This window comes from Portunus trituberculatus, chromosome 38 (assembly GCF_017591435.1).
Source record: "Portunus trituberculatus isolate SZX2019 chromosome 38, ASM1759143v1, whole genome shotgun sequence".
NCBI classification, from domain to species: Eukaryota; Metazoa; Arthropoda; class Malacostraca; order Decapoda; family Portunidae; genus Portunus; species Portunus trituberculatus.
In genome coordinates, this window is record NC_059292.1 from 21,414,986 (window position 1) to 21,430,412 (window position 15,427).

The window sequence follows — 15,427 nt, forward strand, 5'->3', positions numbered from 1 at the left end:
CTCTTACATAAAAGAATATATCACATAAATCGTCAAATCATGAATAGACTTGAAAACCAAAGCTTTCGCTAGAAAACGTTAAGGGTAGCTAAAATAAGACGCCGATTATTTAGAACGCGTTCTTTGGTGGCCTGAGCGTCGAGGGTTTGACGTGAAGTTCGTGGCGCTAAATTAATACAATGGAACAGAAAACAACAACACTATGGTCGAGTCCCGCACAGCATGTTGAGTGGCACAGTCATGGTCGAGTCACGTACAGTAGCTACTTTAACTTCCCCCTCAGTCATGATAAGTTTATTGTTCATAACACTGCTCTGCCCTAATTCTCGATTGTGACTCCTTTGTTTTAAGCCCACAAAAGCTACTTAAACCTTCCAACATTTGAATCTCATGCTGTCTGTTCTCCAACTTGCCAAGCACTTCTTTATTAATAGAAAATGTCAAAATTTTTCGAAATCCAACTTCTCTCTAAACTTTTGGCATGTGGCCAAAAAATCTCTTATAACTTTACTTCATCGTTTCCTCCTTTATTTTTTACCCTGGTGGCACTACTGCCATCTCATCTGTTTCTAAAGCTGAACTCTTCTCTCAAATCCTTACTAAAAACTCTTGGCTTGTTCCTCCCTCTCCTCTCCCCCTGACTAATTCATGTCTCCGATTATAATTCTTTGCAATGATGTTTTCCATGCCCTAGCTGGATTAAATCCTCTTTTTTTTTATTTTTCTTATTTATACCTATCGTTCTTAAAAAGTGTGCTTCAGTGTTTGCACCTTGCCTGGCCAAACTTTCCTTCTTGCTGGAAGTTTGCCTATATTCAGTCTGTTCTTAAAATGGGCGACAGTTCTAATCTCTCAAACTATCGCTTTATAGCTTTAATCTTTTAAATCTACCTTCAATAAGAATATTCTTAGATATCTATCACTTCACAATCTTTTATCGGAATCTATCCTATAGTATGGCTTCCGTCAAGGCCGCCCTATACTAGCGATCTTCCAATTGGCTCTCTTTATTCAGTCTAGGTTATCCTCTTTTTGAGATTTTAAATTTTTTTTACGCAAGAGGGAGAACTGCCAAGTGCAACAAAATATTAGAAAAAAAGTCCCACTGGAACTGTAGTTTCTCTAAAAGATCTGAAAGAATCAGCCAAAAGCCTGGGTCAAATTTCTTGACATCTCTCTCTTAAAAGAAGTCAAGTCGTAGGAAGATGGAAATACAGAAGCAGGTAGGGAGTCCCAGAATTTATCAGTGAAAGGTATGAATGATTGACGATTTTGCTGCTGCCTTTTAGACGTATCAAAAGCTTTTGATAGAGTCTGCCATAAAGCTTTTACTCCAAACTAGCCTCCTACGGGTTCTGTCCTTTCTGCAATTTCATCTCATGTTTCCTCTCTGAACGTTCTATTGCTGCTGTGATTGACAGCCCCTGTTCTTTTCCCAAACCTCACGGTTCTGTCTCTCTTCCTATTGTTCATCAATGATCTTCTAAACTGAACTATTTGTCTTTTCCACTCCTACGCTGATGATACCACCCTATACTCTTCCACGTCTTTTCAGAGAGGACCAACCCTTCAGCAAGAAAACAGATCACGCAGGGACACCACAGAACGCCTGACTTCTGATCTCTCTAAAATTTCTGATAAGGACAGAGAAAACAGTTTTGTTTAATGCCTCAAAAATTCAATTTCTCCATCTATTAACTCTACACAGCCTTCTAGACAATTAGATAGATAGATAGATAGATAGATAATACTTTGTTCATGTATATAATACATAAAAATTTGTTTTGTGTGACTCCAGCTAAAAGTATCATGAACAATCAAACAGTACAATGCATAACACTCATACATACATACATGCTATACCCAGTACACTTAATGGCCTCCAGCATACAGTCATATTGGTATATAAAAAATGGCTATCTTTCGTTCAGTGATCTAATGCTGTCTGGCACAAAAGATTTACAATATCTGGAAGTCCTACAGTTCATTGACCTTAACCTTTTACCTGATGGCAATAACTGATAGCTGCTGTTGAGAGGATGTGAAGGGTCACTGGTGATTACTTCACATCTATGGAGTGAACTTTTCTTATAAATATCAGCTAAATTTGAGCTGTTCTCTACTCCCAATTTTACACAGTTTCAAATTATCCTAGTAAGTTTTCCCTTCACCTCTGTACTACAACTACCATACCAACATGTAATTGAGAACGACAAAACAGACTGTATAATTGCAGAATAAAATAAGTTAACAGTTCTGGTGTCAATTCTAAGTTTGCTCAGCTTCCGCATAGAGTACATCCTAGAGTTAATTTTTTTTTATATAATGCTTCTGCGTTTTGATTAAAACAGAACTTATTATCAATAATTGTACCAAGATACTTATACTCTGTGACTGATTCAACTAACTCTCCATTTATGTACAGAGGTGACTGAGTGACTGGTGATGTACTATAGACGAAGAGCTTTCGATTCCACCCTATCAAGCAAAGCTGTGTGACTGGAACCCCCAAACATGCGAAGAGTACTCCATACAGGGACGGATAAGGCCCTTATACAGAGTAAGCAGTTGGAGGGCGAGAAAACTGGCGGAGACGCCTCAGAACACCTAACTTCATAGAAGCTGTTTTAGCAAGAGATGAGATGTGAAGTTTCCAGTTAAGATTATGAGCAAAGGACAGACCGAGGATATTCATTGTGGAAGAGGAGACAGTTGAGTGTCATTGAAGAAGAGGGATAGTTGTCTGGAAGGTTGTGTCGAGTTGATAGATGGAGGAATTGAGTTTTGAGGCATTGAAAACTACTAGATTTTCTCTGCCCCAATCGGAAATTTTAGAAAGATCGGAAGTCAGGCGTTCCGTGGCGTCCCCGCGTGATCTGTTAATTTCCTGAAGGGTTGGACGTCTCTGAAAGAACGTGGAAAGATGTAGGGTGGTATCATCAGCGTAGGAGTGGATAGGGCAAGAAGTTTGGTTAAGAAGGTCATTAATGAATAATAGAAAGAGAGTGGGTGACAGGACAGAACCCTGAGGAACACCACTATTAATAGGTTTAGGAGAAGAACAGTAGCCGTCTACCACAGCAGCAATAGAGCGGTCGGAAAGGAAACTTGAGATAAAGTTGCAGAGAGAAGGATAGAAGCCGTAAGAGGGCAGTTTTGAAATCAAAGCTTTATGCCAGACTCTATCAAAAGCTTTTGATATGTCTAACGCAACAGCAAAAGTTTCACCGAAATCTCTAAAAGAGGATGACCAAGACTCAGTAAGGAAAGCCAGAAGATCACCAGTAGAGCGACCTTGACGGAAGCCATACTGGCGATCAGACAGAAGATTGTGAAGTGACAGATGTTTGAGAATCTTCCTATTCAGGATAGATTCAAAAACTTTAGACAAGCAAGAGATTAAAGCTATAGGACGGTAGTTTGAGGGGTTAGAACGGTCACCCTTTTAGGAACAGGCTGAATGTAGGCGAACTTCCAGCAGGAAGGAAAGGTAGAAGTCGATAGACAAAGTTGGAAGAGTTTGGCCAGGCAAGGTGCAAGCACAGAAGCACAGTTTTTGAGAACAATAGGAGGGACCCCATCAGGTCCATAAGCCTTCCGAGGGTTTAGGCCAGCAAGGGCATGGAAAACATCATTACGAAGAATTTTGATTGTAGACATGAAATAGTCAGAGGGAGGAGGAGAGGAGGACAAGCCCAGAATCGTCCAAGGTGGAGTTGTGAGCAAAGGTTTGAGAAAAGAGTTCAGCTTTAGAGACAGAAGAGATGGCAGTGGTGCCATCAGGATGAAATAAAGGAGGAAAGATGAAGAAGTGAAGTTATTTGAGATGTTTTTGGCTAGATGCCAGAAGTCACGAGGAGAGTTTGAGTTTGAAAGATTTTGACATTTCCTATTTATGAAAGAGTGTTTGGCAAGTTGAAGAACAGACTTGGCATGATTCCGGGCAGAGATATAAAGTGCATGAGATTCAGGAGATGGAAGGCTCAAGTACCTTTTGTGGGCAACCTCTATCATGTATAGCACGAGAACAGGCTGAGTTAAACCAAGGTTTAGAAGGTTTAGGTTGAGAAAAGAATGAGGAATGTACGCCTCCATGCCAGATACTAACACCTCTGTTATGCGTTCAGCACAAAGAGATGGGTCTCTGACACGGAAGCAATAATCATTCCAGGAAAATCAGCATAATACCTCCTCAGGTCCCCCAACTGGCAGAGGCAAAACGCCAGAGGCACCTTCGCTTTGGGGATCCTGCGGAGGGATTGGAAAAATAGGACAAGATACAGAAATGAGATTGTGATCGGAGGAGCCCAACGGAGATGAAAGGGTGACAGCATAAGCAGAAGGGTTAGAGGTGAGGAAGAGATCAAGAATGTTGGGCGTGTCTCCAAGACGGTCAGGAATACGAGTAGGGTGTTGCACCAGTTGCTCTAGGTCATGGAGGATAGCAAAGTTGAAGGCTAGTTCACCAGGGTGGTCAGTGAAGGGAGAGGAAAGCCAAAGCTGGTGGTGAACATTGAAATCTCCAAGAATGGAAATCTCAGCGAAAGGGTAGAGGGACAGAATGTGCTCCACTTTAGAAGTTAAGTAGTCGAAGAAATTACTATAGTCAGAAGAGTTAGGGGAGAGATAAACAGCACAGATTAATTTAGTTTGAGAGTGACTGTTAAGTCGTAGCCAGATGGAAAATTCGGAAGACTCAAGAGCGTGGGCACGAGAGCAAGTTAAGTCGTTGCGTACATAGACGCAACATCCAGCTTTGGAATGAAAATGAGAATAGAGAAAGTAGTCTACTACCATTTCTTTTGTTTTCATAACGTTAAGCTCTAGATAATGCTCACTACACCAAGTATTAAAACGCTGTACTTCTTCCTTGTAACTACTGTCATTATTTACACACAAACTCACAAGGGCAGTGTCATCAGCATACTTAAAAAGAAGAGAATTAGTGGCCTGGCAGCAACAATCGCTAGTGTACAGTGTAAATAAAATAGTTGATAACACACATTCTTGAGGAGCTCCTGTGTTTATGATTATGACTTCTGATTTTGTATCGAGACATTTAACATATTGTGGTCTGTTTGTTAAAAATTCGTTAATCCATAAAACAATTTTTGAGTTTACGTTCATGTTAATCAATTTCTTCATCATTATGTGAGACTGTATGGTGTTAAATGCACTCGAAAAGTCCACGAAAAGTATCTTGACAAAATGTTTTGTTCTAGGCTTGTTAGGTTTATCTAGAAATTTTAGGGCATAATCTGTTAAGCACAGGGCAGCATCCTCAACACATCGATTACTAGTATATGCAAATTGATAGGGATCAATATATTGCTTAACCTGTTGACATAATAGGTTTTAACAATTTTCTCAAAACATTTCATAATAATAGAAGTTAAAGCTATAGGTCGGTAATTATTATTACAAATAGGTGAAGATTTATTTGAAACAGGGATTATTTCAGTTGTTTTCAAAATTACAGGTATATTACAACTATGTATTGACTGTTGGAACAAACACAAAATAGGAGATAATGGTTCTTTACATAATTTCAATAAACTTCCAGTGATTCGGTCTGGTCCCGCAGATTTGCCAGGTTTAATGGCTTGTAAGCTCTTAAATACATCCTTAACGGTTACAATAGGAGAAGTATTATTTACATTATACAATGAGGCTACAAGATTCGATCGTTCATTTTCAAAATTATGTTTATCGAATCGAGCATAAAAGTTGTTAAGCTCATTACTAAAAACAGACGGATTATCAACTACATTGTCAGGACATTTCTTATTTATACCAGTTAGCTGTCTAAGTCCCTTCCAGGCGGATTTAGAGTCATTTTGTTTAAGCAAACTTTCTATTTTATTTTTATAATTAATTTTACATGTACTGATGGTATCATCAATTTGTTTTGAATACCTATTAACATAACTCTGTTGTTGTTGGCATGAATATACTTTTTCCTACCTAACAATTCTTTTAACTCTTTCGTCACCCAAGGTTTGTTGTTAGAATAACATTTCACAGTTTTCTTAGGCACAATCATCTCAACACAGAAATTTAGGTAGGCATTAAACACATTAACGTTTTCATCAACCGAAACATCGGTATCAAACAATACCTCGAAATATGTACATTCGATACAACCAAGAAATGTTTCACTCACTTCGCTACTCCACTGATGTATTTCTTTCTCAATTGGTTTCGTTCGTTTCAAAACTTGTTTATATATAGGAGTGAGAAGACACATGTCATGATCTGATATCCCTAGTGGTTTAAGTTTTCTTGCTGAATAGCTCTCTTTCACATTACAGAAGAATGGATCTAATATTTTGTTGTTTCTCGTTGGAAAGTCTATGTACTGTTGATAATGAGGTATGTATTTTCCAAACTGGCATTCGTTAAAGTCCCCGGTGATAATATTGAGAGCATCTGGTTTTTCATTTTCAATTTTACACACTGTGTCATATAAGATCGTCCCAGCTTCTCTAGTGTCGGCACTAGGCGGGATGTAAACCACAGTGACACTTACTTTAGTAAACTCCCTCGGAAGGTAAAAGGTCTTAGGGCTAGGGAGAGATACTCGATATCTTCATCACAATACTTACTATTCACTTTGACATCTGTACACCACCTATTATTGACGTATGCACACACTCCACCACCAGATGATTTACCAGACTCTTCTGTTCTATCTGCTCGAAATAAAGTAAATCCATTTATCACAAAATCGGAATCCGGGTCTTTATCTTGGAGCCATGTTTCGGTAAGGCATATCAGTGATGATTCTCTGTACACACAATCCCACCTGGTTAATCCATGAAGTTCGTCAATTTTATTTCTAAGGCTGCGGACGTTGCCACACACCACCGCTGGCACTGGCACCCTTGATCCGCGCCTTCTCCACCTCGCTCTCACCCCACCACGTCGTCCTCGCTTCCTGATCGGCTTCGTAATTTCGTCTGGCACACTGATCGAAGCCGAATTGTTACATCTTGACAATTGCAGTAGCTCGTCTCTCCCATATGTAATGCCGATTTGTTTGTTTACATTCTGCCTCCATCCAGCTGCCGCCCCGCCTCCTCGATCTGGTAACGGAGCCACACCAGGTAAACAGCCAACACAAGACAATCCAGGCTAGTAATACGGTCCAAAACTGCTTCAGCGTCATCTTGATATCTTCAGAAGGTTTGCATGTCCAACCATATATACATGGGGCCGTGTGAGTGGGTTAAAAGGGTACAAATAAGAGGAGAACACACCGGTCGCCGCAGAGCTGGCGACAGTTATTTTTATGACAACTGCTCTTTTGATCTTGTTAACTTCATGCCTTCTCTCCTCCCGCGGCCTCGCTCCACAACATTTTCTTCTTTTTATCATACCTATTGTGTCCACCACTCTAACGCAATTGTTAACCCGTAATCATTCACCTCTCTCTCTCTCTCTCTCTCTCTCTCTCTCTCTCTCTCTCTCTCTCTCTCTCTCTTTTTTTTTTTTTTATTTAAACAAAACTTAATACAAAGGAACATGTACCCAAAGGCGCACTGTCGTGTGCTACCTATTCTAAGGGTACTACAATCTATTTCTCTACAATATTTACAAGACTTAAAAATAGATAATATACAAGATGGTCAGCATGTAAATGGAGCACTATTCGTTTCACTTCACTAGCACTATTCACGCACTGCACTACACTGAGTGTCACGTCACAAAGAGTGTCAGAGGAGTTGGCAGTGTCTGTCTCCACTTATGTGCCATCAGTTTGACACTGTGTGTGTTCATCTCCTGGACGTGAGGCACCGCGGCCGTGAACAAGTTCCACATCCTGGAGACGCGTCCTGCGAAGGTGCGTTGATGCTGACACCCGTGGGATCGCGGCACCTCTACGGCGTCACCACCATTGAGCACCGTTCTCGTGCTCCGTGCGGTGACTCTTAGAGGATGACGCAGCCCTGCCAGATGTGGCACTCTTTGCACCTGTGCCTTATGGAACACTACGATCGCCGCCACGTCTCTGCGGTGTTCCAGTGAATCAAGGGGACGCTCAGGCTCTGGGTGAGGTGGTAGTGCAGCATCTACTAGCCGTATGGCGCGGCGTTGGATGCTGTCCAGTCTCCTTCTGTGTGTGGCGGCACAGGACATCCAGGAGAGAGCTGCGTATTCAAGGTGGGGCCGCACCTGTGCCTTGTACAGCAGCAGTCTCCCTTCCTGTCGAGGAAACTGGCGATCCTTCTGAGAGCGGAGATCCTGTGAGAGGCTTTCTTGGCAATGGTTTTGACATGCCTGTCAAACCTCAGCCCTCGATCCACCTCCACTCCAAGTATCTTGACGTCATCTTGGAGTGGGAGAGCAGCAGCGCCAAAAGACAACTTTCCTGCCATTGCTGCCATGGCGGCTGGGGACCGAGAGACAACCATTGCTTGTGTCTTCTCCGGCGCGAATGTCACTTGCCATCGAGCACCCCACTCCTTTATCACTCGTAGCTGCTGATTGATGGCCTCAGCAGCCCGCCCACTGTCCTGGCGTGGATAGGTATAGGAGAGGGTGCAGTCATCAGCATAGGCCATGACTCCTGGCAGTAGCTGGAGAAGATCATCCACGTAGATATTCCACAGGAGTGGGCCAAGAATTGAACCCTGTGGCACTGATGCCTCCACAGGCAGGGACTCAGATGTTTGCCCGTTGACAACCACCTTGAGGCTTCTGTCCTGCAGGTAATTTCCCAAGAGTCGTAGCAAGCCACCCTGGATGCCTTTAGCACGAAGCTTTTCTAGTAATCCGTTGTGCCATACTTTATCAAAAGCTCCTGCTATGTCCAAAGCAACCACTATAGTGTCCTTGCCGTCGTCGAGGGCGTCCTGCCAATGCCTGGTGAGAAGCATCATTAGGTCGGAGGTTGACCTTCCAGGTCTGAACCCAAACTGTTGGTCTGAGAGGAGGGCATTGTCCTTGAGATGTCTACACACCACCTCTGCCACGACCCTCTCAAACACTTTACCCACCACTGACAACAGGGATATGGGTCTGTAGTTTTTTGGGTCCGTCCTGGAGCTTTTTGTGTGCAGGAACTACTCGAGCCTCCTTCCACACTGAAGGCCAGACGTTTTCCCGTACACAAGTTGTGAAGACTTGGGTGAGAGGGGCAGCCAGTTCCTGGGAGCATCGCTTCAGCAGGTGCGGGCTGATGTCATCAGGGCCGGTGGCTTTCTGTGTGTCCAGCCCCCGCAATAATCGCTTCACCTGCTGATGCGTCACCTCCACCATGGTGACAGTCTTCTCACATTGCTGGACCAGCTGAGGCGGTGGCTGCTGTGGATTCCCGACCTTCATTTTTCCAGCAAACAAGGAAGCCAGCAACTGTGCCCTCTCCTTACTGCTGGTGGCGACAGTACCGTCCTGCTTGCTGAGGGAGGGATGGATTCTTGGTGGCCAGTTCCTTGTTTGTCCTTAACAAGAGACCACCAAGTTTTGTTTCCTACGCCAGTGCCACACAGTTTCCGGCGCAGGCTTTCCTCCCACTTTTTTAAGGCCCACTTGCTGGTTACCACCATCCTCCTGCATGCAGCCCTGTGCAGGTCCTTGTTGCGCCGAGTCGGGTTCCTCTTGTAGCGGAGCCAGGCAGCATACTTGGCCTCGGCAGCAACACGGCAACGGTAGCCAAACCATGGCTGATCCGTCGATCTGGTGGTGTATTCCCTGTGTGGGACGTGGCGTCTCTGGAGGGCGAGAAGGTGAGAGGTGAGTGCAAGTGCTTCACTCTCTGCTCCTCCCTGTAGCAAAGTGGCCCATGGGGTGTGGGTCAGGTCGCGGCACAGGGAAGCCCAGTCTGCTGCTCTCTCTCTCTCTCTCTCCGCCATTTCCTATGAAAAAACACGCTTCTCAACTTATTTTCTTTCTATTTTTGTAATATCCTCTCTCTCTCTCTCTCTCTCTCTCTCTCTCTCTCTCTCTCTCTCTCTCTCTCTCTCTCTCTCTCTCTCTCTACTGTATTTTCATCTATACCTATGACCTGAATTAATTTAAGAGGGACGGTTCAAAATATTTATCTCTTTCTTTTGGCTAAAAGCACGAGGTACTCACAAAGGACACAATAGACTTAATCTGACAAGACAAAGCGACTAGATGTATTGTGGGATTATCATTGTTCTCTGCTTTTATTGTTCATTGGTAAGGCTCTTATGCTCCTCCCTACCCCCGGCAACCAGACATCTTGCTCTTTGACTATTATACTTATGTACAGTATATACAATATTCATTTAATTAACCTGAGAATATAAGGACATTCAAGAATAAGGGAGGCTGCAAGAAGTCATAATGCTTTCACGTTGCAGTCTTTGCAATAAATCTGTTTAGCTATCTTATTCCATCTATCATCACCGTCCACACATTCGCAAAATCTTTTCAAGCTCCTATTTTTATTTCATTAATCATTCTTGTCCATAAATTGGTCTAATCTTTTCAAACTCCGTGGTGACCCGGCAATAACAATCTAATCAGCGAGTTTGTCACATTTATTTACTACTTTATGATAACATGCTTTCTCTTCTTACTTTTTAAAAGCTAATTGTTTTGTTTATCCATTTTATCAAGCTTTAACCAGGCATTTGATTGTCCTGACGCTGATCATGATTTTGTTCATGTCACTCTTGCTATATCTTTTATACCACTCGAAGACTTTTGTCAGATCCTCTCTTAACCAACATATGAGGAAAGTGTGGAAACTTGAGGAAAGTGTGGAAACTACATTTTCTTAACGTTTAGTAAGTGAATTTCTTACAAAATTGATGTCTAAGATTATCATCACCATCTTTCATATCATATTCACCTTTATTCACAATTTTACTCGATTTATGTAAAACAATGAAAACCAATATCGTCTTTCTCCTCCTCCTGCAGGTGCTCCTTCGCCTCCCATCAGCGCCATTAACCGAGGGGTGTTCGTGGAAGGCTTGGGCTGCCTCCTGGCGGGGCTTCTCGGGACTGGCAGTGGGACCACCTCCTGCTCGCAAAATATTGGGGTCATAAGCATCACCAAGGTGTGTGTGTGTGTAATAATGATGATAATAATAATAAAGTATTTCGGTGTATTTGATTGGCAGCTAGTACAGAGCTGAAACTTCTACATATTATACCCTACCTACACATATATCCTTATATACTGACACTCATATATCTTAAGTCTACACAATTCCCCTGTTGGCATCTGACATCCCGATGCGCAGCTGCTATTTATAGCGCCATCCATATAAGTCTATAGTGACCTAGGCCTCGGGGTGATTAGGCCACCCCTTGTGTAATTGTTTGTTTCAGAGTTTGTTTCTCCTACCCAATGGCGGTTCACAACTTCCGACTTACACAAGGTTCCTATTCACTGCTAGGTGATCAGGGGCCACACACTTGTATAGAAGTCTTGCCCAAATCACTTCTGACCTCTCCCGAGAATTGAACTTGAGTTCTCTTGATTGTGAGATTGTGAGTCGCGTGCTACCACTGTACCACCGTGTGTGTGACCCATATCGCGTTGAATGTTTGAATGTGATAATTCTTGTCCGATCAGCGAGGTTAAATTTCGCTAGGTCAGATCAACGCCTGGATGGACGACAGCCTAAGACCATCACCTTGGTATTATCATCATTATTGTTTTGTCATCATTGTTGTTGTTGTTGTTGTTGTTGTTGCTATTATTATTATCATCATTATTATTACCATTATTATCATTGTGAGTGTGCATGTGTGTGTGTAAATATAATCTCTTGCCTCGCTTTATCATCCCTCCTCTCTCTCTCTCTCTCTCTCTCTCTCTCTCTCTCTCTCTCTCTCTCAGGTGGCCAGCCGTCGCGTGGTGCAGATCAGCGGCGTCATTCTCATTGTCTCCGGCCTCGTTGGTAAGTTCGGCGCCATCCTTGTCACCATCCCGGAGCCTGTGATGGCGGGCGTCTTGGTCGTTATGTTTGCGATGATCACCTCCATTGGCCTCTCATCCCTGCAGCAAGTCGACCTCTCTTCCTCAAGGAACCTCTTCATTCTGGGCTTCTCCATCTTTTTCGGTCTCCTTCTGCCTAAGGTATGCTGAGAGAGAGACACAAACAGATGCCAAAGGTAAAGTATTCATAATGCGTCTGACCTAGACGCATTGATTCGCAGGGGGGACTTACGAAGCAAAAGTAATCATTTGACTGCATGCTATGATTGTTTATGTGGGGCAATGCAGTGACTAGCACACCTGTTTATGAATCTAAAGGCCTGGTTTTTAATTTCATTGCGGCGATGCTCAGCTCATCCAGCTGTTCATCGTTTCTTCATGTTGGTCAATATGTACAGCACTTGGGGAAACTTGGGAAAGGTAAACCGAGGAAACCTGGATGTCTTAGTGGTCCTGTGTCACCACAGGTTCAAAGAGGAATGCCATAGGGATGAACATCGAGACCGTGTTGCTGTAGCGTGTCTCTTTCTTTGTTTAATCTTTACCAAATTTAGAGTATCATTTGAGAGAGACATAACAGCCAGCAGAGGGAGGGATTGGGTAGTTTAAAAAATTTCAGTGTCTATGGTTTATGTGAAGTAGAATTGCCAAAAGTTATTCTAATGAAGTAACAGGTGTTATAGCATTATTAGTGGTTATGGTGTCAAGAAGCTGCTGTAGTGACTGAGGCAAAGCGAAAACGAAGCCCGACTAACGACTGTGCATTGTTTGGCGGCAGTGGTTGACGCGCAACCCAGAGTCGCTGTTAGGGACGGGCTGGGCGGCCTTCGACCAGGTGCTGAGGGTGTTCCTGCTGACACCCATGATGGTGGGCGGTGTGGTGGGCTGCGTCCTGGATAACACGATCTCTGGTGAGTGTCCCAGGCTGAAGGGAGGAGAATGAAGAGAAAAAGATAGGAAGGAGAGGGAGATGAAGGGAGGATCCAGTGAATGAAAAGGAGCAGTGTGGATTGAAACTTGAGGAAGGCAAGGGTCTTTCTCTGATTCAATTTCTTTCAACTGAGAATTCGATATTTTTGTTCAGTCCTTCTCGTTTTAATTATCACCACATGGTTTGCACATTTCAAACCCAGCGTCCGGTCCTCACATGTGCGTTTATTTTCTTTATACTTCTGTTCACATTGTGAACGAACAGCAGATGTAAGGACTGTTGGTATATTTGTATAGGCACGCCTGAAGAGCGAGGGTTGAAGAAGGAGGAGAGGGTTCCTGAAGACTCTGACGAGGAGTGTTACAACCTGCCCTGGATCACTCCCTGGATTAAGAGGTGGGTGATAGACGGTAGGATGGTCTCATAGGCTGCCTGCCTTTCAAAGTCAACTCTTCTTCTTTCTCATTCTTCCATATTAGCAGGTCTGCAGTCAGTGCCTGAAGACCTGCTCATTTTTCTCATGAGCTGCAAACACTACATAGTTTAACTTGTTTAATGATGAAAGGATACTTTTTATTTTTATTTTCTTTAACAAGTACCGTTTATTTATAGTGCAATGTAATACACACATTCAATAGGCTGATTTTAAGTAATGTTTCTTCCTTATATTTTCTTATTATTCTCTTATTGTCTTTATTCATTTAAGGGATAAGTCATGAAGCAGGTGAATCACTATGAATACAATGGCTTCACTTCCCAATTATATGCAGCTGACATTTTCTTAGTCATACCTTCAGGTTGTCGTGGATGCGCTTCCTGCCTGTCTGCTCAACCTACCTGCGGAAGCCGAACCTCTCACACCAAGTATGACGAAGTGTGATCTTAACAGAGAGAGAGAGAAAGAGAGAGAGAGAGAGAGAGAGAGAGAGAGAGAGAGAGAGAGAGAGAGAGAGAGAGAGACTACTAGATGTTTAATTCCTTTGTGAACAATGGCTTTTCTTAACAATCCTTGTAATAACAATAATCTAAAGTCTTCCAGTATATAATGACTTAGAACTGATATTGAAAATAATGTAAACCAATAAACTACAATAATAACACTATATTAGATAACACTAAAATACAAGATCAATAGAATATAAAAGATTAGATAAAGTACATGTACCTTACGAAAGTATATAAATGAGACGTTAAAAGATTTGGCTTTTGTATTTCATTAAAAAATTACCTAGAGATGAAAAAAAAAAAATATTAAGAATGTATGTATAAAAATAAAGCAGCGTACATTAGCATGCAAACAGATTAAACCAGAAATCAATTGTTTGACAGATATTTTTCTATTAACTTTTTAGTAGATTTAAGTTAGTACATTTAATGTTATTTCTCTGATCTCTAGGAAGGGATAAAGTGAATTCAAAGGTTTTAATATAATTGTTTCAAAATATACATTATTCCAAGATATATTTCTTTTGTAGAATTAATTTTTGCAGTTCCTTGCGAAACGGTCTTATATGATCAAATTTGGTTAATCCTCCATAAGCGACTCTTGCTGCAGAATTTTAAAGTTTCTGCATATGACAGAAATGTTCACCACTTGTCATCCCCCGGATAGTAATTCCATAATTGATGTGACGTAAAACAAAGGATTTCACTGCAATTAATCTTGCCTCTCTACTGAGAGCATCTTGAATTCTGTTTATATATATATATATATATATATATATATATATATATATATATATATATATATATATATATATATATATATATATATATATATATATATATATATATATATATATATATATATATATAATGTGACAGTTGAAGAGCATATGTCTATCAAAGTACATTGCCAGATTCTTTACTCTCTAGTTTGGCTGAATGGAGACAATGTCTAGACTCTAGATTAATAGTACTGTTATCGGGTATTTTGGAAATCTTGTGCCTATAAAGATACATTGTGCTTTTTGAAGACTGAATAGAAGACCATTTTTATCAAAATAGTACTGTTTGATTTTTGCAAATTAACTTTCTGTTCTATTTATCAGTTCAGGCAATTTACTAACATTTCCAGTTTCAATGAACTGGATGTCATCTGCATATTGAAGAAGAAAGCAGTCATCCACTTTGCCTGAGAGAGCGTTAACAAATATGCTGAACAGAATTGGTCCTAAAACTGACCCCTTAGGTACACCAAAAGAAACCGGTAATGATGAAGACATCACACTAATTTAATCCTGTTGCGTAGATAGTCATTAAACCAAAATTTATCAATGCCTGATCGAGTCCATTAATAACTGAGTAACATATCATAGTTAACACTATGAAAAGCCTTGGACAAATCACAGAGAGTTAGGAAGCATATTTCTTTTTTGTCCATTACTTTTTTTTTTTTTTTTTTTTTTTTTTTTTTTTGCATACTTATATTAGGGGTGTATCAGTAGACAGGTTAGGTCTGAAACCGCGCTAGGTAGTACTGCAGAGGGAATTGTGCTCAATGTTTTGAGTCAGTTGATTGGAAACTATCTTCTAATATCTTTGATAGTACTGGGAACAGAGAGGCAGGTCTATAA

The 15,427-nt window shown here is 41.5% G+C and overlaps 1 protein-coding gene across 6 annotated transcripts in view; it reads left to right on the plus strand.

Moving 5' to 3' along the window:
• Window positions 1-14,050, plus strand: part of LOC123515030 (solute carrier family 23 member 2-like) — a 53,448-nt gene extending 39,398 nt beyond the window's left edge. For 5 of the 6 annotated variants that reach the window (XM_045273404.1, XM_045273408.1, XM_045273403.1 and 2 more), the window contains 5 exons: window positions 10,894-11,033; window positions 11,822-12,061; window positions 12,699-12,831; window positions 13,148-13,247; window positions 13,637-14,050. In XM_045273404.1, coding sequence (XP_045129339.1) covers window positions 10,894-11,033; window positions 11,822-12,061; window positions 12,699-12,831; window positions 13,148-13,247; window positions 13,637-13,721 — 698 coding nt within the window. In that variant the 3' untranslated portion in view covers window positions 13,722-14,050. The remainder of the gene's footprint in view (window positions 1-10,893; window positions 11,034-11,821; window positions 12,062-12,698; window positions 12,832-13,147; window positions 13,248-13,636) is intronic. The other variant, XM_045273405.1, reaches the window with a different exon arrangement.
• The last annotated feature ends 1,377 nt before the right edge of the window (window positions 14,051-15,427 follow it).